At 47.1% G+C, this 24,276-nt stretch overlaps 1 protein-coding gene across 1 annotated transcript in view; it reads left to right on the top strand.

The window, feature by feature from the left end:
* The window catches only part of LOC134909486 (probable cation-transporting ATPase 13A4), a 115,066-nt gene that overhangs the window by 45,914 nt on the left and 44,876 nt on the right, over window positions 1–24,276 (top strand). Inside the window, exons 13-18 of the mRNA XM_063916410.1 lie at window positions 16,897–16,958; window positions 17,132–17,282; window positions 17,392–17,475; window positions 18,511–18,667; window positions 22,089–22,206; window positions 23,871–23,995. Of these exons, the coding sequence (XP_063772480.1) occupies window positions 16,897–16,958; window positions 17,132–17,282; window positions 17,392–17,475; window positions 18,511–18,667; window positions 22,089–22,206; window positions 23,871–23,995 (697 nt within the window). The remainder of the gene's footprint in view (window positions 1–16,896; window positions 16,959–17,131; window positions 17,283–17,391; window positions 17,476–18,510; window positions 18,668–22,088; window positions 22,207–23,870; window positions 23,996–24,276) is intronic.

Genomic DNA, 24,276 nt, shown 5'->3' with positions numbered 1-24,276 from the left:
TAGATGAGGGGAATGTCACTTTGATAAAAACTGCCAGGAAGATCATTATTCAACAATATGAAATTTAAGTGTTTTTTAAAATAGAATAGGAAATCATGAATTGTTTTTAATTTTAATCTAAATGTTGGTGTGTATTGCAACTTGTAATTGTATGGATGAGTGATCATCAGCGAAGTAGAAATGGATAGCCAGAGAGATATTTTAGTGTATAGTGAACTGGGGACGAATCTTTATGTAAAGGGAGAATGAAGTGGAACGCAAGTGACACGCATAAGGAGTCTAAAGATGACGTGGTAAGCGATGGACGCGGCCCTAATGAGGGGAGTGGTCGAGGCGCACCACGTGACCGGATTGACGGGACTTAGAGCCCGAACTCCCGTATTGAGTATAGACATGCGCAGGACGGTGGAACGCACGCCGAGGAATACGGCGGACCAGGTAGCCACAAGTCACAAAGATTTCGCTGGTGTAACACGCATCCATTCAAGTTTGTAACTGTATGTATTTGTCTATTTGTTTTTTGGTATGTTTTAGATGTGGGTCTTTAACGGCACGAAAAGCGGCCGAAGTCGACAGATATAAAAAGACATGATGTATTACAAATTCATGACAAGTGAAAGCCATATACAGATGGAGCTGCACCATTGATATTTACAGATATTCAGAATATTTATGTACCCTGAGTGGAACGATAAATGTGCATTGATGTGATGGATAAATTTGGAGTGGTGTTTTGACTCCCATATGGACATGGTCATGAACGGAATGAATTAATACAACTGTACCTGCAGATTGAATTGAATAAAATAACTGTGAAACTTTGGAATTGAAATAAGTAGTGAGTGCACTTGCTTCGGGAGATACATACATATATATATATTGATTTCATCTCATTATCATCCAGTCTATATTAGCAGCAGACACAGTACGGTAGTCCACGGCTGTAGCTACCTCTGTGTCGGCACTCGGCAGTCCATCCATAATTGTATACCACCTACCCGTGGTTTTTTTTTTTTGCTTTCTTCTTTGTACATACTACTATAGTATAGTAGCTTACTGTAGCAGTCTGCGGTGCTGCTGAGCTGACAGTGTCCAGCAGGTCCGTCATCAGTCATCATTACCTAATAAATATATTATCTACCTGTCCGGCTGCAGTACTAGTGATATTATATATACATACATATATATATTGATTTCATCTCATTATCAATCATCCAGTCTATATTAGCAGCATACACAGTACGTTAGTCCACGGCTGTAGCTACCTCTGTGTCGGCACTCGGCAGTCCATCCATAATTGTATACCACCTACCCGTGGTTTTTTTTTTTTCTTTCTTCTTTGTACATACTACTATAGTATAGTAGCTTACTGTAGCAGTCTGCGGTGCTGCTGACCTGACAGTGTCCAGCAGGTCCGTCATCAGTCATCATTACCTAATAAATATATTATCTACCTGTCCGGCTGCAGTACTAGTGATATTATATATACATACATATATATATATTGATTTCATCTCATTATCATCCAGTCTATATTAGCAGCAGACACAGTACGGTAGTCCACGGCTGTAGCTACCTCTGTGTCGGCACTCGGCAGTCCATCCATAATTGTATACCACCTACCCGTGGTTTTTTTTTTTCCTTTCTTCTTTGTACATACTACTATAGTATAGTAGCTTACTGTAGCAGTCTGCGGTGCTGCTGAGCTGACAGTGTCCAGCAGGTCCGTCATCAGTCATCATTACCTAATAAATATATTATCTACCTGTCCGGCTGCAGTACTAGTGATATTATATATACATACATATATATATTGATTTCATCTCATTATCAATCATCCAGTCTATATTAGCAGCAGACACAGTACGTTAGTCCACAGCTGTAGCTACCTCTGTGTCGGCACTCGGCAGTCCATCCATAATTGTATACCACCTACCCGTGGTTTTTTTTTTCTTTCTTCTTTGTACATACTACTATAGTATAGTAGCTTACTGTAGCAGTCTGCGGTGCTGCTGAGCTGACAGTGTCCAGCAGGTCCGTCATCAGTCATCATTACCTAATAAATATATTATCTACCTGTCCGGCTGCAGTACTAGTGATATTATATATACATACATATATATATATTGATTTCATCTCATTATCATCCAGTCTATATTAGCAGCAGACACAGTACGGTAGTCCACGGCTGTAGCTACCTCTGTGTCGGCACTCGGCAGTCCATCCATAAGTATACTAGTATCCATCCATCTCCATTGTTTACCTGAGGTGCCTTTTAGTTGTGCCTATTAAAATATGGAGTACAAAAATGTTGAGGTTCCAAAATTAGGGAAAGATCAAGATCCACTTCCACCTCGTGCTGAAGCTGCTGCCACTAGTCATGGCCGAGACGATGAAATGCCAGCAACGTCGTCTGCCAAGGCCGATGCCCAATGTCATAGTACAGAGCATGTCAAATCCAAAACACCAAATATCAGTAAAAAAAGGACTCCAAAACCTAAAATAAAATTGTCGGAGGAGAAGCGTAAACTTGCCAATATGCCATTTACCACACGGAGTGGCAAGGAACGGCTGAGGCCCTGGCCTATGTTCATGGCTAGTGGTTCAGCTTCACATGAGGATGGAAGCACTCAGCCTCTCGCTAGAAAACTGAAAAGACTCAAGCTGGCAAAAGCACCGCAAAGAACTGTGCATTCTTCGAAATCCCAAATCCACAAGGAGAGTCCAATTGTGTCGGTTGCGATGCCTGACCTTCCCAACACTGGACGTGAAGAGCATGCGCCTTCCACCATTTGCACGCCCACTGCAAGTGCTGGAAGGAGCACCCGCAGTCCAGTTCCTGATAGTCAGATTGAAGATGTCAGTGTTGAAGTACACCAGGATGAGGAGGATATGGGTGTTGCTGGCGCTGGGGAGGAAATTGACCAGGAGGATTCTGATGGTGAGGTGGTTTGTTTAAGTCAGGCACCCGGGGAGACACCTGTTGTCCGTGGGAGGAATATGGCCGTTGACATGCCTGGTGAAAATACCAAAAAAATCAGCTCTTCAGTGTGGAGGTATTTCAACAGAAAAGCGGACAACAGGTGTCAAGCCGTGTGTTGCCTTTGTCAAGATGTAATAAGTAGGGGTAAGGACGTTAACCACCTCGGAACATCCTCCCTTATACGTCACCTGCAGCGCATTCATAATAAGTCAGTGACAAGTTCAAAAACTTTGGGTGACAGCGGAAGCAGTCCACTGACCAGTAAATCCCTTCCTCTTGTAACCAAGCTCACGCAAACCACCCCACCAACTCCCTCAGTGTCAATTTCCTCCTTCCCCAGGAATGCCAATAGTCCTGCAGGCCATGTCACTGGCAATTCTGACGATTCCTCTCCTGCCTGGGATTCCTCCGATGCATCCTTGCGTATAACGCCTACTGCTGCTGGCGCTGCTGTTGTTGCTGCTGGGAGTCGATGGTCATCCCAGAGGGGAAGTCGGAAGACCACTTGTACTACTTCCAGTAAGCAATTGACTGTCCAACAGTCCTTTGCGAGGAAGATGAAATATCACAGCAGTCATCCTGCTGCAAAGCGGATAACTGAGGCCTTGACAACTATGTTGGTGTTAGACATGCGTCCGGTATCCGCCGTTAGTTCACAGGGAACTACACAATTTCTTGAGGTAGTGTGCCCCCATTACCAAATACCATCTAGGTTCCACTTCTCTAGGCAGGCGATACCGAAAATGTACACAGACCTCAGAAAAAGACTCACCAGTGTCCTAAAAAATGCAGCTGTACCCAATGTCCACTTAACCACGGACATGTGGACAAGTGGAGCAGGGCAGGGTCAGGACTATATGACTGTGACAGCCCACTGGGTAGATGTATGGACTCCCGCCGCAAGAACAGCAGCGGCGGCACCAGTAGCAGCATCTCGCAAACGCCAACTCTTTCCTAGGCAGGCTACGCTTTGTATCACCGCTTTCCAGAATACGCACACAGCTGAAAACCTCTTACGGCAACTGAGGAAGATCATCGCGGAATGGCTTACCCCAATTGGACTCTCCTGTGGATTTGTGGCATCGGACAACGCCAGCAATATTGTGTGTGCATTAAATATGGGCAAATTCCAGCACGTCCCATGTTTTGCACATACCTTGAATTTGGTGGTGCAGAATTTTTTAAAAAACGACAGGGTGGGGCGTGGCCTGACTGGAGAGGCAGCTGGAAGCAGGAATTCGGTACTCCTGCTTAATCTCCATATCAACACAAATTCCAGCCGAAATATATCCCCCATGTCGTCCTCACAAACCGCCTACTAACCCCAGGTACCTGTGTGTCTGGTCGCGGAGCCGGGGGATCGTTTATATGGTCCCTGCGGGTTGTGGCCTACACCGGGTGCCGGAGCCGCGGCATCGATTTCTGCTCCTGCCCGCCGGGAAGCTCCAGGGGACGCGTTGACGCCGGAACGACCCGAGATCACAGAGCCCCCGCGGGCGACTCTGCACCCGGCTGGAGAGACTGTATGACCGCCCCTGCATCGCGCCTGAGGCCCCGTGAAGCGGGAATCGGGACCCGGCGCTCGGGGACAGAGAGAGCCGCGGGTGCGCACTTCCGGTGCTGCGCTGACACGGATCCCCGTCAGACCGCAGCACCCTCCGGCTGAAGTACTGTCTTCTCTCCTGCGCCTCTCTCCCCCTGGAAATACCACCTCCCGTGGTGGGGTGGGGAGGTGAGGTGGAGGGGGACTGTAGCTATAAGAAAATTAATCCAGGACAGAGTGGCTGCACAAACAGGGAGCTCTCTACTCCCTGAGGAAAATATCCATCTGTTTTCCTCCCCAGACCACTTTTATACCCCTCCATTCCATCTACTACCCCTTTGGGACCCCCTCACACTGGTGGCCCTGCCACGCTTGAGGGGTTGGACGCAGCTCCATCCCCCCTCTCCTGCGACCTCAATCAAACAACTGGCTCTGTGCCCCTCCTGAGACCGAGGGGAGCTCCTCCATTCCTGCCACCCACCTGGAAGCCCCTACACGCTCTCTCGGGAGGTGCCGGCTCGGACCACCCTCAACCTCCGGCTCTCTGCAACCCGCTCCAGCGGCGGCCGCCTGGTGAGTCTCTGGGACCGCGGTCCCTTCTGCCTCCACCCACCTAAACTCCACCGAGGCCTCCACTGGAACCCACCTGGGAGCCGCCTTCACATCAGCCCGCGGTCCTCTCCCCCGTCGGGTCCCCGCCGCGGGGCTGCCCCGATCGCCGGCTGGTCCGTGCCCGGAGCACGTCCCTGTGGTCCCCGAGCGGTGGAGATACTCTCCGGGACCCCCTCTCCTGCGACTTCGGATTCACACTCTCCAGTCCGGGCCGGGGTGCCCTCCCTCTGCTCTCGTGGGCCTCCCTGGGCGGGCTCCATCTGCCGGGCTCGGCTGATGTCCACACCGTAATGTCTCCTTAAAGCCCCCGAGTCACCTTCCCTGGCCCTGAGCCTCACAGCGGGAGCGCCACCCCCATTCCTCACCCTGCTTTCCACCTACCCCCCTACGCCCCCAAGATGACCAGGGGTAACAAAAAATCCCAGGGGTCCGACCTCACACCATTTCTGACCAAAAAAGGCACCCCAGCCACGAACAGGCCCGACAATCCCGGCCCCTCTCAGGGCCCCTCCGAATCGGAGGCCGAGGATGACGATCTCACGCCCCTCACCCGTAAGGACTTCCTCTCCCTCCTTAAGGAGATGCGGGACATTAAGTCCTCAGTCCAAGCTCTACACTCCCTGAAATCCGATATAGCCGATATCGGCTCCAGAACTGACCAACTCGAAAGAAGAGTCGAAGAGGTGGTAACGTTCCAGCAAACAGCAGAGACCGAGTTGCATCAACTCCGTCAGGATGTTGCCCACCTCCGGGAGGAGAACGAGGACCAAGACAATAGAGCAAGGAGAAATAATATGAGGATTCGGGGTATCCCTGAGGAGGTCGAGGCGTCTCATCTTGAACTCTACCTTAAACGCCTTTTCGCACACCTGTCGCCCGACACCCCTGAGGAACATCTCCTCCTGGACCGAGCCCACCGGGCCTTGCGGCCTCGCTCCCAGGACTCTTCTCAGCCCAGAGATGTCATTCTCCGAATGCACTACTTCACTGCAAAGGAGGCCGTTATGAGGGAGGCCCGACGGCTGGGATCTGTGACTTTCCAAAACACCCCTCTCCAGATTTTTCAGGATTTATCCCCCCTAACCTTAGCTAAACGCAGGGACTTCAAACCCATCACTTCCCTGCTCTCCCGTCACAACGTGAAGTACCGTTGGGGTTTCCCTTTCCGGATCCTAGTGTGGCACCAAGGGAAGCTCCTCACAGCTAGAGACCAACCTGAGGCCCAAACCCTCCTCTCCAAACTGGGCATCCCCGCTCCTGACCAAGATGTCCACTCTCCACGCCTCCCACCACGGACACAACGAGATTCGCTTCGGTCTCCTCGTTCTGAGTGGTTCACGGTGCCGTCCTCCGGGGCCCCCCAGGCTCCACCTCCAGTGCCCTGAGAACTCTCACCTCTCTACGCTACAGCACCCCACATTGAATTGGGACGATCACTTCTGGTCGTACCCCCCCACCTGAAGTGCTACATTACCTTAGGTTCTTTGTGACCTTACCTCCTGACCCCTTGGTTGCTTCACAATAGCATTGTTGTTATCCTCTATTGAAATGTTACACTGTTTAGAAGTTTAAATGTCTAACTGCTTACATACTCAAAAGTTACTCTCCCGATATGTTTCTTGACCCACTCTTTCCCCTCCTCCCCCTCCTCCTATTCTCCGCCCCTTGGGGCGGGCGCTCCGGCTATCTTCTCTTCCTGTCTTCTCTCCAGCTCTCTCCCTCAGGTACCCCCAGGGGAGGCTTGCCTCCTGTCTTTCCCCGAGCGGCTCGTGACCCGCGATCGGGGCCCCATGCCGCGCCCCCACAGGGCCCCGGGCCCTACCGCTGACCTAGGTGCTCCCCCAACGCCTAGTACTCCTTCCCTTTGTCAGCTTTACCGGTCCTGGCCTCCTCCGCCAGACGACCAACCACCCCCCCACCCCCTCCGGTCCTCTTTCCCTTCCACCCCTCTTCTGACCACACTCTCTCTCATCTCATGTGTCTTCGATCTGTCTCCCCCTTCTCCACCTCCAACCACTCCCGCCCTTTCAAATCTGCCTACCTCACTGCTGCCTGCCCATGGGTCTCCGGGTACTCTCTCATAATGTGAAGGGCTTGAACAGCCCTCAAAAGAGAGGCAAGCTCTTTGCTTCCCTTAAACACCATAGAGGTGATTTGATTTTCCTACAGGAAACTCACTTCGTGCACGAATCTCACCCTACCCTGCAATGTAAACCATTCCCCGTTTCCTTTCATGCCTGCGATCACCTAGCCAAAAAACGTGGAGTAGCGATCTTAATCGCCCGCCACCTGTCTTTTGAACTCCTGGACTCTCATGCTGACAAAGACGGCCGATTCCTTGTCCTAGTGGGTAAACTCAACAATAATATATGCACCCTGGTTAACGTTTACGCCCCTAATCAGCGACAGGAACGGTTTTTTACAAGGCTAGATAATCTCCTCACCCGAGTCCGACAGGGCGACCTTATACTTGCAGGTGACTTCAACTCCGTTCTCAATCCACAGTTAGATCGCTCTACCTCTTTCCCTACTCCTTCCCCATCAGACTCCCTTCGCTCTAGATCCCTCCTCCGACTTATGCGATCCCAACTCCTCTACGACTCCTGGAGGATAAAAGACCCCTCTGCCCGCGACTACACCTTCTATTCTGCCCCTCATAACTCCTACTCCCGCATTGATATGGTCCTGCTCAGTCATGATCTTGCTTTGAGCCTCCGCGATGCCCATATCCACCCACTAATCTGGTCCGACCACGCCCCCATCTCCTGCGACCTGGCAGGTTTGGCTTCCCGTCCTCGCCCTATGACATGGCGCCTCAACGACTCCCTCTTACACAACCCTGAGACAAAGTCCCATCTCCAAGACAAAATCTCTGATTATTTCACCCTAAATGACTCCCCCAATATTTCTAGACCCACCCTCTGGTTGGCGCACAAGGCTGTCCTTCGAGGACACCTCATCAGCCTAGCCTCAAAAGCTAAAAAGCAATCCCTTTCCCAATACAACAGGCTCTCCATTAAACTCCATGCACTTGAGACCCAACACAAGGCGTCTTCCGACCAGGCGGTCTTGTCCGAGCTTCGCACCATTAAAGCGGAACTCGATCTTCTTCTTACTACACGGGTGGCCAAGCGTCTTAAGTGGCTTCGCCAGTCCTTTTATGAGAAGGGTGACAAGGCGGACAAGATCCTGGCGGCTCGACTTCGCTCCACAAGAGCCAAAACCAACATTGTCACTATCAGAAACTCTCTCAACCAACTTATTCAGGATCCCACAGCCATTAGAGCTGCCTTCCAATCCTACTACACCGACCTATACAACCTTCCGCCCCCTCCACCGGGCTCTTCCCCCCAACCTCGATCCGACCTTATCTCCCACTTTCTCTCTGCTTCTAAACTACCCAGACTACCCCCGGACGCCTTGGACCTTCTCAACAGTGAGATTACGGTGGAAGAAATCACCCAGACTATACTCATGCAAAAAACCGGCAAATCTCCGGGCCCAGATGGGTTCACCGCTCTCTACTACAAGAAATTCTCTGCCCTTCTCTCCCCCCACCTACACTCTCTCTTCAACGGGATTGTCCAAGGCGACCCTTTTCCCCCTGAGATGCTAGAGGCTAGAATTGTGGTGATCCCCAAAGAAGGCAAGGACCCCCTTAATTGCGCAAGCTATCGCCCCATATCTCTCCTGAACCTAGACCTGAAAATCTTCGCTAAGATCCTAGCCAACCGTCTTAACCCATACCTCCCCTCCCTTGTTCACTACGACCAAGTAGGCTTTATCCCGGGCCGCCAGGCAAGAGACAACACCAGACGTGCCATTGACCTTATACATATCTCTAATTCCAGGAGATGCCCCACTATCATGCTTTCCTTAGATGCCGAAAAAGCATTTGACCGGATCTCCTGGGACTTCTTGAGACCCACCTTGGAGGCCTATGGCTTGTCCGGTGGCTTCCTCACTAGCATCCTAGCATTATACTCCACCCCCTCTGCCACCGTCCTTATCAATGGTACCCCATCCGCCCCACTTAGCATTTCCAATGGCACATGGCAGGGCTGCCCCCTCTCCCCCCTAATATTTGCCCTTATTATAGAACCCCTTGCCTCTCAAATTAGAACACATCCGGATATACACGGAATAAAGGTAGGCCCCACAGATCCCAAAATCTCCCTCTTCGCAGATGACATCCTACTCTCCCTGACCCAGCCCCTTATTTCACTCCCAAACCTATTCTCGGTTCTACAAGCCTATAGCCTTATCTCAGGCTACAAGATCAACTACTCCAAATCTGAGGCCATGATGCTACATATCCCCCAACACCAGGCTGAGTCCCTTCGCGACAATTTTAAATTTAAATGGCACCCCACAAAGATAAAATACCTAGGGATATACCTAACCCCGCGTTACGACTCCCTCTTCCGGGAAAACTTCCCACCCCTTCTTACCAACACACTAGCCGACCTGACCTCTTGGAACAGTCTCTTCATCTCGTGGCTGGGCAGGATCATAGCAGTTAAAATGACCATAATCCCCAAATGGCTCTACCTTTTCCAGACTCTCCCTGTGGCGGTCCCGGCCCCCTTTCTCCGCAATATCCAACGAGCCCTTATACGCTTTATTTGGAACCACAGACCTCCCCGCATTGCTGCCAACACCCTGAAAAGAGCAACCTCCATGGGAGGCAGAGGACTTCCTGATATCAAATTATACTACATCGCCTCCCACTTATCCCACATTGTCACTTCCTACGCTCCTCCAGGATCGGTTTCCTGGCTGGACATCGAAGCAGCCTTCATTGGCATCCCAGATCTGACCCCCCTATGGGGACTCCCCTCCGCCTCTCGACCCCCAACCTCTAAACTTCTTCCCACCATCAAATTCAACCTCAAAACCTGGGACACCCTCTCTCTGAAGTGGGGTCTCACTACTACACCCTCACCCTTAACCCCCATCTGGCAGAACCCCATGTTCCCCTCCGGACTCTCAGCTACGAGATCCCGGACGTGGATAACTCTGGGCCTTAAATTCCCAATTGACTTTGCCGATCGAGGCCAATGGCTGTCCCTCCCGGACCTCCAGCAGAAAACCCCCTCACAACCACTCAATCCCTTTCAATTCTTACAAATACGCCACTTTTTAACCTCCCTCCCCTCCACCGCCTTACTCCGTGCCCTTACTCCCTTTGAATCCCTATGTGTCAACTCCCACTCCTCCAAAAGCATAATCTCCCAACTTTACTCTCTCCTACTGGATTTTTCCCTGCCCCTATCCCGGCCCCATGAACTTGCATGGGAACGGGACCTCGGGCCTCCACCTGAAACTCAGGATTGGGAGGACATGAGACTGGGGATTGCTAAAAGCTCTATTGCCACCGCCTTTAAGGAAACGGCCTACAAAGTTTATTACCGCTGGTACTATACCCCCGACCGTCTTAACAAATTTTTCCCGTCCTCCTCTCCAGCCTGCTGGAGGAACTGTGGGGATAGAGGTACTATGCTCCACATATGGTGGGCCTGCCCGGTTATCGTCCCCTTCTGGGATCTGGTCCACTCCCTCCTCAACTCACTTCTAGAATCCCCTGTAATGAAGGACCCTTGGGTCTCCTTACTGTGTTATCCCCCCCCACTACTCAATAAATTCTCCCAAAAGCTGACCTCACACATTCTGGCCGCAGCTAAATCACTGATCGCCCTCAACTGGAAGAACCCCTTACCACCCTCCCTACTATCCCTCAAAGCTAAAATCTGGCACATCGCCTCAATGGAAAAGATAACCTATTACCTCCACGACCGGGGCCACGTCTTCGAGCAGGTCTGGGCTCCCTGGCTCGCCGCTGAACGTGGTTAGCCGGCTCCCTCCACCTGCCCCCGCCCCTCCCGTAGATCCATGGGCATCCACTTCCTTCTCCCTTTGACATTCCTCCTTATCTCATCTCCTATCTTTCTCAATTATCTCCTCCTCCTATTACCCTTTCTGTCTGTGTCTCCTCTCCGTTTTCTCCCCCCCCCCTATTATGATCGTCCTGTTCTCAAGACTTATACTATGTATGGTTACAAATGTGGTTATTTCCCCCCCCCCCCCTGTTTCTCCTCTCCTCCCCCCCCCCCCCCTGATTCCCATGTTTGAACTTGATTGTTTTTCCCACACCAATTAACCCTGTTACTCACTGAAAAACTGTGGTCTATTTTGGACACTGGCTATGTTGGCCATCTGTCCCTTGTATTCCTAGAATGCCTTCTTTATGTACCTGACCACGCAAAATAAAGAATTTCAAAAAAAAAAAAAAAAAAAAAAACGACAGGGGCGTGCAAGAGATGCTGTCGGTGGCCAGAAGAATTGCGGGACACTTTCGGCATACAGGCACCACGTACAGAAGACTGGAGCACCACCAAAAACTACTGAACCTGCCCTGCCATCATCTGAAGCAAGAAGTGGTAACGAGGTGGAATTCAACCCTCTATATGCTTCAGAGGTTGGAGGAGCAGCAAAAGGCCATTCAAGCCTATACAATTGAGCACGATATAGGAGGTGGAATGCACCTGTCTCAAGCGCAGTGGAGAATGATTTCAACGTTGTGCAAGGTTCTGATGCCCTTTGAACTTGCCACACGTGAAGTCAGTTCAGACACTGCCAGCCTGAGTCAGGTCATTCCCCTCATCAGGCTTTTGCAGAAGAAGCTGGAGACATTGAAGGAGGAGCAAACACGGAGCGATTCCGCTAGGCATGTGGGACTTGTGGATGGAGCCCTTAATTCGCTTAACAAGGATTCACGGGTGGTCAATCTGTTGAAATCAGAGCACTACATTTTGGCCACCGTGCTCGATCCTAGATTTAAAGCCTACCTTGGATCTCTCTTTCCGGCAGACACAAGTCTGCTGGGGTTGAAAGACCTGCTGGTGAGAAAATTGTCAAGTCAAGCGGAACGCGACCTGTCAACATCTCCTCCTTCACATTCTCCCGCAACTGGGGGTGCGAGGAAAAGGCTCAGAATTCCGAGCCCACCCGCTGGCGATGATGCAGGGCAGTTTGGAGCGACTGCTGATGCTGACATCTGGTCCGGACTGAAGGACCTGACAACGATTACGGACATGTCGTCTACTGTCACTGCATATGATTCTCTCACCATTGAAAGAATGGTGGAGGATTATATGAGTGACCGCATCCAAGTAGGCACGTCACACAGTCCGTACTTATACTGGCAGGAAAAAGAGGCAATTTGGAGGCCCTTGCACAAACTGGCTTTATTCTACCTAAGTTGCCCTCCCACAAGTGTGTACTCCGAAAGAGTGTTTAGTGCCGCCGCTCACCTTGTCAGCAATCGGCGTACGAGGTTACATCCAGAAAATGTGGAGAAGATGATGTTCATTAAAATGAATTATAATCAATTCCTCCGTGGAGACATTGACCAGCAGCAATTGCCTCCACAAAGTACACAGGGAGCTGAGATGGTGGATTCCAGTGGGGACGAATTGATAATCTGTGAGGAGGGGGATGTACACGGTGATATATTGGAGGATGATGATGAGGTGGACATCTTGCCTCTGTAGAGCCAGTTTGTGCAAGGAGAGATTAATTGCTTCTTTATTGGTGGGGGTCCAAACCAACCCGTCATTTCAGTCACAGTCGTGTGGCAGACCCTGTCACTGAAATGATGGGTTGGTTAAAGTGTGCATGTCCTGTTTATACAACATAAGGGTGGGTGGGAGGGCCCAAGGACAATTCCATCTTGCACCTCTTTTTTCTTTAATTTTTCTTTGCGTCATGTGCTGTTTGTGGAATGTTTTTTGGAAGGGCCATCCTGCGTGACACTGCAGTGCCACTCCTAGATGGGCCCGGTGTTTGTGTCGGCCACTAGGGTCGCTTATCTTACTCACACAGCTACCTCATTGCGCCTCTTTTTTTCTTTGCGTCATGTGCTGTTTGGGGAGGGTTTTTTGGAAGGGCCATCCTGCGTGACACTGCAGTGCCACTCCTAGATGGGCCCGGTGTTTGTGTCGGCCACTAGGGTCGCTTATCTTACTCACACAGCTACCTCATTGCGCCTCTTTTTTTCTTTGCGTCATGTGCTGTTTGGGGAGGGTTTTTTGGAAGGGCCATCCTGCGTGACACTGCAGTGCCACTCCTAGATGGGCCCGGTGTTTGTGTCGGCCACTAGGGTCGCTTATCTTACTCACACAGCTACCTCATTGCGCCTCTTTTTTTCCTTGCGTCATGTGCTGTTTGGGGAGGGTTTTTTGGAAGGGCCATCCTGCGTGACACTGCAGTGCCACTCCTAGATGGGCACGGTGTTTGTGTCGGCCACTAGGGTCGCTTATCTTACTCACACAGCTACCTCATTGCGCCTCTTTTTTTCTTTGCGTCATGTGCTGTTTGGGGAGGGTTTTTTGGAAGGGCCATCCTGCGTGACACTGCAGTGCCACTCCTAGATGGGCCCGGTGTTTGTGTCGGCCACTAGGGTCGCTTATCTTACTCACACAGCTACCTCATTGCGCCTCTTTTTTTCTTTGCGTCATGTGCTGTTTGGGGAGGGTTTTTTGGAAGGCCCATCCTGCGTGACACTGCAGTGCCACTCCTAGATGGGCACGGTGTTTGTGTCGGCCACTAGGGTCGCTTATCTTACTCACACAGCTACCTCATTGCGCCTCTTTTTTTCTTTGCGTCATGTGCTGTTTGGGGAGGGATTTTTGGAAGGGCCATCCTGCGTGACACTGCAGTGCCACTCCTAGATGGGCCCGGTGTTTGTGTCGGCCACTAGGGTCGCTTATCTTACTCACACAGCTACCTCATTGCGCCTCTTTTTTTCTTTGCGTCATGTGCTGTTTGGGGAGTGTTTTTTGGAAGGGCCATCCTGCGTGACACTGCAGTGCCACTCCTAGATGGGCACGGTGTTTGTGTCGGCCACTAGGGTCGCTTAGCTTAGTCATCCAGCGACCTAGGTGCAAATTTTAGGACTAAAAATAATATTGTGAGGTGTGAGGTATTCAGAATAGACTGAAAATGAGTGGAAATTATGGTTTTTGAGGTTAATAATACTTTGGGATCAAAATGACCCCCAAATTCTATGATTTAGCTGTTTTTTAGTGTTTTTTTAAAAAAAAACACCCGAATCCAAAACACACCCGAATCCGACAAAAAAAATTCGGTGAGGTTTTGCCAAAACGCGGTCGAACCCAAAACACGGCCGCGGAACCAAACCCAAAACCAAAACACAAAACCCGAAAAATTTCAAGTGCACATCTCTAATATAAACATCGTCTGATACCCTATTTCATATTAGGCCTATGAGTCACATAATAAAAACAAAAAATTTTGAAAAGCATAGTCTAAAAATATTTTGTAGAATATTTTTGTGACATCAATAAAACATACTAACATAACATTAACACTATAGTGACTCAAGTAAGACTTTTTCTTCAAAATAATAAAATGAAACCATAAATGAAAAGAAAATTAGTTTAGGAAGCTTCTTTTGTGGGACATTCTTGAATGGACTTTGGGGCTAATTCAGACCTGATTGGAGCTGTAGCGATCGTGCCTGAACTGCGCATGCGCCGACACCACAGTGCGCTGATGCATGCCAGACAGCCGACGGCTGTCTTTAGCTAGTGATTGCCTCTGCCTGATTGACAGACAGAGGTGGTCGCTGGGTGGGAGGGGCTTAATGCCACCGTTTAAGGGGCGCAGTCTGGACAACGCAGGGGTGGGCAGCGGCGGCTGCGTGATGTCACACGCAGCCGCTGCGACCCAGGCAGCAATGAGTAGCTCCCAGCCAGCGCGCAGGAGATGCACTGGCCGGGAGCTACTTCTGAAGTTCAAATGCATAGCCGCTGTTCAATGCTTTTGTACTTCTGCTACGGGGCAGGGATTGACATGCGGGGTGGGCTAGCCCTGTGTTGGGCGGCCCCCTACATGTCAGTGTGCCTGATCGTAGCTGTGCTAAATTTAGCACAGCTACAATCAATTCTGAATCATCCCCTTTGTTTGGACAGTCTTTTTATAAGTTTCAGCTGTAATCTGCCATCATATGTATATCCCATGTTCCCTGGTAGTGATCTTCCATTGTTTTAATGTCCTGGTGAAATCTTTCACCTTGCTCATCACTAATATCACCCAAATGTTCTGGGAAATGGTCCAAGTGGCTGTGTAAGTAATTAACTTTTATGCTCATATTACATCCAAGGTCTCTGACATTAATGAGCATGTGGTTTACTAGTTCAGCATAGTTTTGAGCTTTGTGGTTGCCCAGAAAGTTTCTAACATCCAGGATGAATGACATCCTGCTCAGACTGAAGTTCGCCCAGATGACGATGTGCCGCAGTCTGGGCATGCATAAAAAGTATAGCTGATAGAGAAAAACTGTTTTCTTGTTTGGAATTAACACTCCCAATATAACCAAAATCAATACTAACATTCCAGGCACCAAACTATTTTTTTTTTTTTTTGGGCAGTGTAATACGTTCCTGCAAACTTGGGCAGGGAATTTCTATGCAAATTACAAATGACTTAAGTACTATTTATTTACAACTGAGTTGTTAATACTTGCTCATCATTTCAATAACATCAGATTATTTAATTAATGTTCAACTTTAAAAGTAGCCTTTAGCTATTAATGGGTAGAATTAATTCAAACCAATAGCAGTGACGCCACCTTAAATAAAACACCTCTTACACATATAAAACAGGTTTACACACAAAAAAATTGATATAAAGTAGAAATATCCTTTTAAAGGCATGAAATCCTTTCTTTGTGAATAAGATGGATTTTTTTTTCTGTTTCTGAAACTCAGATAAAAACAAATAAAAAAAGCTGAGATTTTATTGGTTCCACTCATGGAAATATCAGCGCATATCACCCTCATAGGGTTTGTGATCCAAAGTGTTGGTACTGTCTTCACAGAGCTAAAACCTGAAGAAATTTAAATATAGGGCTCATTCCGAGTTGTTCGCTCGTTGACGATTTTCGCAACGGAGTGATTAAGGCGAAAATGCGCATGCGCATTGTACGCAGTGCGCATGTGCTAAGTATTTTAGCACAAAACTTAGTAGATTCACTCACGTCCGAAAAAATAATTTTCATCGTTGAAGTGATCGGAGTGTGATTGACAGGAAGTGGGTGTTTCTGGGCGGAAACTGACCATTTTCTGGGAGTGTGCGGAAAAACGCAGGCGTGCCAGGATAAAACGCGGGAGTGTTTGGAGAAACGGGGGAGTGGCTGACTGAACGCAGGGCGTGTTTGTGACATCAAACCAGGAACAAAACGCGCTGAGCTGATCGCAATGTAGGAGTAAGTCTCGAGCTACTCAGAAACTGCTAAGAAATTTCTATTCGCAATTCTGCTAATCTTTCGTTCGCAATTCTGCTAAGCTAAGATACACTCCCAGAGGGCGGCGGCCTAGCGTGTGCAATGCTGCTAAAATATGCTAGCGAGCGAACAACTCGGAATGACCCCCATAGTGCAGTACAGCTTCATAAAAGAACATATATTTAATGGACAATTGCACTCACATAATACAAACAAAAAAGGCATATATCCCCAATTAAGTGATAGTCCCCACTGGAAATCCCTCCTGAATAGGTAGAATTAATTAAAAAAAATGAAAATGAAAAAAATATATACTATTTGTGACATTAGTAGAAAAGTATTTAGTTACCTGTTACTTTTGATTGTTCAGCATAACTATTTTATATAATGCCTTTAAACTATATAATTTGTAAATATCCTCTTCACTTTCTTTTTTTTTTTTTTTCCTAGACTGGCACTTTAACAGAAGATGGACTTGATTTAATGGGTGTTATTCAAACAAATGGAACATGGTAATTTTTATTAACACTAATCCACTGATTACATGATGAATTAAAAGTTAAGAGAATCTCAGACTGCTTCCAAAATCTTTTATCAGTATACTGTATAATTTTTTGGAATTTCTACTACATATCTTAGATTTTTAGATATATATTTTCTGATTTCAATGTTATTATTTCAATAGTTTCCAGGAAATGCTAAAACACAGCCAGATGAATGAGCTAAAATGGGGGCCCATGTTTTGTGCTATGACTAGCTGTCACTCTCTGATCATGGTTGATGGGAACTTACAAGGCGATCCTTTGGATCTGAAAATGTTTGAGGCCACTGGCTGGGTAATACAATACTACTTATGCATCATACTTGCTCATACTTTAGCTCCATATATCTATAATACTGTTTTATGAGCCCAATTAATGTTATTTCTCTATGGCATGTGTCCAGGTGTTAGAAGATACCTGTACAGGTAGTAATGAGGAAGATTCAACCCAGAACGTTCTTCTCCGACCCGGACCAGATGCATGGATTGTAAGTACACTAAACTTGTAGAGATGCCAAGACTACTACTGTATATAACAACTCTTGATATTTATAACACAGAGCTAGTTTTATTGTGCATTACAGAAAATATAAAACATCAAAATAAATCCTAGGCTTTCCGGGCTCTAACTCACAACAGGTTCCCTCTCACAAAATGCCCCTACCACAAATATAGGCATATCTACAGTACTCACTGTCAAGTAAAACACAGTGTCTCATAATAATCCTGCTGCCAGTTCTCCCAGATAGTGAAACCATGAGTAAAGCCTTGTCACAAATTATATCAGCCTCTTACAGGTACAGGTACTAATTAGCCTGCTGTCAGGCTGAAGACCCGAAAGGGGCCTAATAGATGGAGCCCACCCTATCTCTCTATCCATACTCCCAGGAACCCTTAAATGGCTTTTACACCAGGCCAAAATCTTTTGCAGAAGCAGACATTTTCCTGAGGGTCTAAATCATATAGGTCAAAAATGTGGGTCAAACAAATCTCCCATTTATATCTTTACCAGTGCTTTTACCGATATATATATATATATATATATATATATACACTCACAAATCCTGTATTGACAAAGGTACTGTGGGTAGTATAATCATACCCAGAGTGTTACTCCATATAGAATTGTTCTGATATAATAATTTAATGATATTTACTATGCACAAACATAAAGGAAGAAAAATGAAAAAATGAGGGTGTAGCTGGGTGCCACCACTCTAATCCTGCTGTCCAAGGGTCAGGCATAAGTGGCTTTCATACAAGTCTGGTCCAGCACACTGGTTGCATTGGTGCATGTTTAGAAGTATCACTTAACATTGTGCTGTGCATACATGCCTGTTTCAATTTCCTGCCTTCAGAGAATAAGCAGTAAATACCTCTTTGTGGTAAAAAATAAAATAAAAAAATCTGTATTTATATGAAAGATAGTTAATGTGTTTGTATTACACTCTGCAGGATATTCCGCTATTAAAATAATGTACTGTATGTTATTATATTATATGTTTGTTATTGTATTTTTATAGAATACAGTGGAAGGGTTAAAAGTTTTGTTCCAGTACCCGTTCTCCTCCGCCATGCAACGTATGTCCGTAATCACAGAGGTCACTGGAGAGGATGAGTTGCGTGTTTACATGAAGGGAGCCCCTGAGATGGTGGCCAGTTTTTGCAGACCAGAAACAGGTGCTATAACATGTTACTATACTCTCACTTTAAAAGACCATAAAGATTAAATACAGTTATTTCCAATATAAAATCTTATAACATTCGCATATATACAGTATATGCAAACAATCTAATGCTATGGTGGATCTTCTCGTATCTTGAATAGTATTTAGCCTATCTCAGAGGCAGAGGTGTATCAAGGGGACCGGGTGCCCCTAGCAAAGTAAGGGACTGGCGCCCCCCACATATTTGAAATAGGGAAGGTGCATGGGCAAAAAAGGTGCATGATCTTGTGGGAAAGCGGCATGACCACACAATAGTACTCCCAATTCAAATTACATTACACAGTAGTACCCCTTATACACGTTATGTCACACCATAGTGCCCCTTACAGATCATGCCCACACAGTAATCCTTGTCACACTGTGGAGAAATCAGCAGTGCCTAGCCAAGGAGGGGCGCTGCCCAGCGATGTTTCTTGCAGTCAGGGGTATAATCAAATATTAATGGCAATGAAAAGGTATCTCTGTGCACTACCTAGTAGTGGTGATGTAATGATATATAAAGAATAGCATTCTAGTAGTTTATTTTGAGTTTCTTCTTTGTGGTGCATTGTGGTGCCGAACACTGGTGCCAGCTCTTGGCTGCTGTGCGAACCACCAGCCCAGGCACTGTCACTACTAAATAATTCCACCCCCTGACCAAGGGTGGCAACACCAGGCAGCACCCCCTCTTCAGCCAGTGCACCTGGTGAGTGCCATCCTGGCCAATGGGTAGATAACCTCCTGTCCCCAGCACATAGCCGTAGTCCCCACCCCCTCCCAGCACATAAAAGTAGTCCGAATCCTGCTCCCAGCACATAGCCATAGTCCCCACTCCCTCCCAGCACATAGCCGTAGTCCCCACCCCCTCCCAGGACATAGCCATAGTCTCCATCCCCCTCCCAGCACATAGCCGTAGTCTCCCCCAGCACATAGCCATAGTCCCCATCCCAGCACACAGGCACAGTCCCTATCCCCCTCCCATCATATAGAAGTAGTACCCATCCCACTCCCAGCACATAGCCTTAGTCTCCATCCCCCTCCCAGGACATAGCCATAATCTCCCCAGCACATAGCCATAGTCACCATCCCGCTCCCAGCACATAGACGTAGTCTCCATCCCGCTCCCAGCACATAGACATAGTTCCCCTCCTCCTCCCAGCACACAGCCATAATCTCCATTCCCCTCCCAGCACATAACCGTAGTCTCCATCCCCCTCCCAGGACATAGCCACAGTCTCCCTAAGCACATAGCCATAGCCCCCATCTTCCTCCCAGCACATAGCCATGGTCTCCCCCATCCCAGCACATAGCCATAGCCCCCATCTTCCTCCCAGCACATAGCCATGGTCTCCCCCCTCCCAGCACATAGCCATGTTCTACAAATATATAAGGGGACAATACACAGAGCTTGCGCGGGACCTGTTTTTGGTTAGATCAACACAGAGGACTTGTGGACACTCGCTCAGGTTAGAGGAGAGGAGATTCCGCACAATACGGCGTAAAGGCTTTTTCACGGTAAGGACAATACGTGTTTGGAATTCCCTGCCTGAGGGAGTTGTAATGGCGGACTCTGTCAACACCTTTAAGAATGGGTTAGATAAATTCCTAATGTATAAGGATATCCAGGGTTTTGGTGCATAGTCACGCACTATAGTTACTATAAAAAGGGATAAAACGCAACGGCTGACATCAGCATCAGTCCAAATTTTATACCAAATAATCCTGCATAGGAGACCACAAATAGGTTGAACTCGATGGACAATTGTCTTGTTTCAACCTTAGATACTATGTTACTATGTCTCCCCCTTCCCTGCACATAGCCATGGTCTCCCTCCTCCCCGCACATAACCAAGGTCTCCCCCCTCCCTGCGTATAGTCTTCTCCCCTCCCAGCACAGAGTCTCCCCCCTCCTTGCATATAGTCCTCTCCCCTCCCAGCACATGGTCTCCCCCTTCCCTGCACATAGCCATGGTCTCCCTCCTCCCCGCACATAACCAAGGTCTCCCCCCTCCCTGCGTATAGTCTTCTCCCCTCCCAGCACAGAGTCTCCCCCTCCTTGCATATAGTCCTCTCCCCTCCCAGCACAGAGTCTCCCCCCTCCCTGCATATAGTCCTCTCCCCTCCCAGTACATAGTCTCCCCTCTCCCTGCATATTATCCTCTCCCCTCCCAGCACATAGTCTCCCCCCTCCATGCATATAGTTCTTTCCCTCCCTGCATATAGTCCTCCCCCTTAAAGCACGTATCACTTAATATGTTGCAGTACCTAATGTGATGAGCTGGGCATCGCCTGGGCTGGAGGATTGCACAGCAGGCAGGAACACCAAACTTCGGCACCGCACCACACTTCGTGAAGAAATTGAAAGTAAACTACAGCTCCCAGCAACCCTTGCTGCAAGGAGCTCCCGACAGCAAGGGTTGCTGGGAACTGTAGTTTACTTTCACGTTCATCACTAGTGCTTTGCGGTGCCTAACACCGGCACCTGTTCCTGCCTACTGTGAGATCCTCCAGCCCAGGCGATGCCACTACTAAGTGATTCCACTCATTGGTCGAGGGTGGCACTTCCGGGCGGCGCCCCCTCCTCGACTGGCGCCCCTGGCGAGTGCCATCCTGGCCAATGGGTAGATACACCCCTGCTCAGAGGTTCCCAAACATGGTCCTCAAGGCACCCCAACAGTCCAGGATTTAGGTATATCCATGGCTGAGCACAGATGGTTAAATCAAATTGACTGAGGTGTTAATTAAGTCACCTGTGGCCAGGCATGGATACATTTAAAACCTGGACCGTTGGGGTGCCTTGAGGGCCGCATTTGGGAACCTATGGCCTATCTACTAATTGTAAACTATTTATAATAAGTAAGAACAATGAGAGCAGATCATTGCGTCCTGGATAAATAAGTTATGTTAAGAGGTGTCATAACTGTAGGCATAAGAGCAATGGGGGAGATTTATCAAAGATTGTAAAGAGATAAAGTAGAGAGAGATAAAGTACCACCCAAACAGCTCCTGCCATTTTTCAAACTCAGTCTGCAGATTGGTTGGTTCTTTCTCTCCCTCCACTTTATCTCTCTACAGGCCTGATTCTGTAAGCAAAGCAAAAAAGCAAGCAACTGGGCAAAACCAAGGCACATTACAGGTGTCCCATGTGCAGAGAGATGGTTTGAAGAACATGGTTTGTTCCACACACAAAGTTCTTGCTTTACTTACAAATCTGAATAAGGCCTACAAACTTTGATAAATCTCATTGCCCTATTGTTTTTTAACCCATCGGCAGCATGAAATAACCATCTCTGAGGACTTTCCACCATGAAATAAATCTGACCCAAGGTCTTTAAAATTAAACATAAAATTTATGGCTACTTTTTTTGTTTTTGTTTTATGCTTTTCATATACAGTTCCCAAAGTGTTTTTGGATGAACTCGAGATCTACACTTTTCAGGGCTTAAGAGTCATTGGAGTAGCATCCAAAATTCTCCAGAATGGAAATCGGGACGATTTAGAGAGTATTGAAAGGTAATTTAAAAATAACTGTTGGTGTTCATCTGAGATGTAGATACTGTATGTTACATTGCTTATCTGTATTTGGGAGTACTTTCAGAATGAAATTGAAATAGTTTATTACATTTTTATACTGCATTTATATATGTTAGGATGTAAAAGAGTTGTTGACTTTGTGTTGAATGTACAGCTAAAAAAGTCTGATCAGTAAAATAGAAACAAGTATTGGTTATATATTTGCATACCTCACAGAAAGTTTAAATACATCCATATACTCAGTTTTAGGCATTTCCTTTCTATGTTTATGTTACCATTGTATTGATAATTTTAGTATTCATAACAGAATAGGATTTTTATACCTTAGAGAAGGAGTGAGGAGTTTTTCTTTTTCACTTTAGGTAATGTTGAATGAATTGATATTGCTGGAAAAAAAACAATGTCTCCAGGGTAGCTAAGTTAGGATTTGGATCCTCCACATACCCATATGTGATGTTCTTTGGGGCTGTTGTAGAAATTCTGACAGTCAATATCTCGACCATCACAAAGTATCTTAACCCTAACCCACCTCTCTTGCAGGCTAACACTAACTGTTCCCTCCCACAACCTAACAATAATGCCCCCCCCCCCCCCCTCAGCCTAACCACCCCACTCCCCTCATCTTAACCCTCCCTTTAGTGCTTAACCAAGTAGTACAGTCGGGATTCTAGTCATCAGGATTCCGTTGTCGACATACTGACTGTCAGGACTATCCTAACCGTATTTCGTTCTTTGTGAGTTTCCACAGTAACATTTTTGCCGCTCTTTGGAGTGGCAGTTGAGTATGAAAATTATACAAGGTAACCAGTGCCTAAATACTTAATATATAAATTAATTAATTAATTAATAATCTATAAATGGACAGATAGGATAAAAAAAAGCATGCACTTTTATTATAGAACATTTAAAAGTTTAAATGGATCAGATTGATCACAATCAGCAATAAAAATCAAGCCACTTTACCAGCTACCGAGTCAATTGGAAGATTATATTAGGACTATATATATAAGTCCAGTTTATGCAGCGAGGTAGTATCAAAAGGTGGATAGAAGTCCCAAACAGCTCTTTTAGCAACTGAATTGCAGATATAATGTTCTGTAGCGGTTGTCCACTAGGTATCCATAAGCTGCAGACGGAGATGGAGAATAAGTCCAACAACAATTATACTAGATGCTTGGTAAGTAACAGGAGTCCAGAGGCAGTAGGTGTTCTAGGGCGGCGATGCAGTGTTGTGGGGGAGTAGAGCAAGAAATGCAGGTGTATCATGGCTGTTTTTGGGGTGGCCTGATGACATTGTCCAGATGGTATGGCACAGAGTTGGTGTGTGGCAAATATCTGCAGCTTATGGATACCTACTGTAGTGGACAAATATCAACACATATTTGCCCCCAAATGAGTAAAATCTTTGATAATAAAGATCACACAGCCAGGCCCCCATGAGAACCAGCTCAGCCAACATACAGTACAAAGTAGCTAGATCTGTCCAATTAGGTTTCCCGTGTGTGCAGCCAATTGGAAATGGAATCCTGCCTCTTGTGGTGTGAAGGATTGGGCTGTGTATGGCAAGTTTAAGATAATCAACTAAGTACAGTAACTTGGAAATAACCCATTGTCCTAATGTTTGTTTGTTTTTTACTCTAAAGGGAAGACGTTGAGTGTGACATGGAATTTCTTGGTTTGCTAATATTAGAAAATCGTCTTAAACCAGAAAGCAAGCCAGTCCTGGAGGAACTGAATGCAGCCAACATCAGAACTGTTATGATTACAGGTGTGATGGAGGAAACAGATATACTTTTAATTTACAGCATAGATTTACTTGCCTTTTATGTAAATACATACAAGGAATGTTTTTCTCAGTCCTAATTCAAATGTATACACAGAATGATTAGCATCTTCAACTCAATAAGCAACAGTATGATAACCTGCCAATGCTCAATTGCAAAATTGGCACAGCTGTGGTTGCCCAAAAGAGCAATTTATGTCAATGGAAGGAACATTATACATTTCCTGATATGATTTGATGTACAGTAGTTTCACACTTTCTGTAAT

The sequence above is a fragment of the Pseudophryne corroboree genome, chromosome 4 (genome assembly GCF_028390025.1).
Source record: "Pseudophryne corroboree isolate aPseCor3 chromosome 4, aPseCor3.hap2, whole genome shotgun sequence".
NCBI lineage: Eukaryota > Metazoa > Chordata > Amphibia > Anura > Myobatrachidae > Pseudophryne > Pseudophryne corroboree.
The sequence above is the reverse complement of the archived record's forward strand: the minus strand, read 5'-3'. Positions and strand labels throughout refer to the sequence as shown.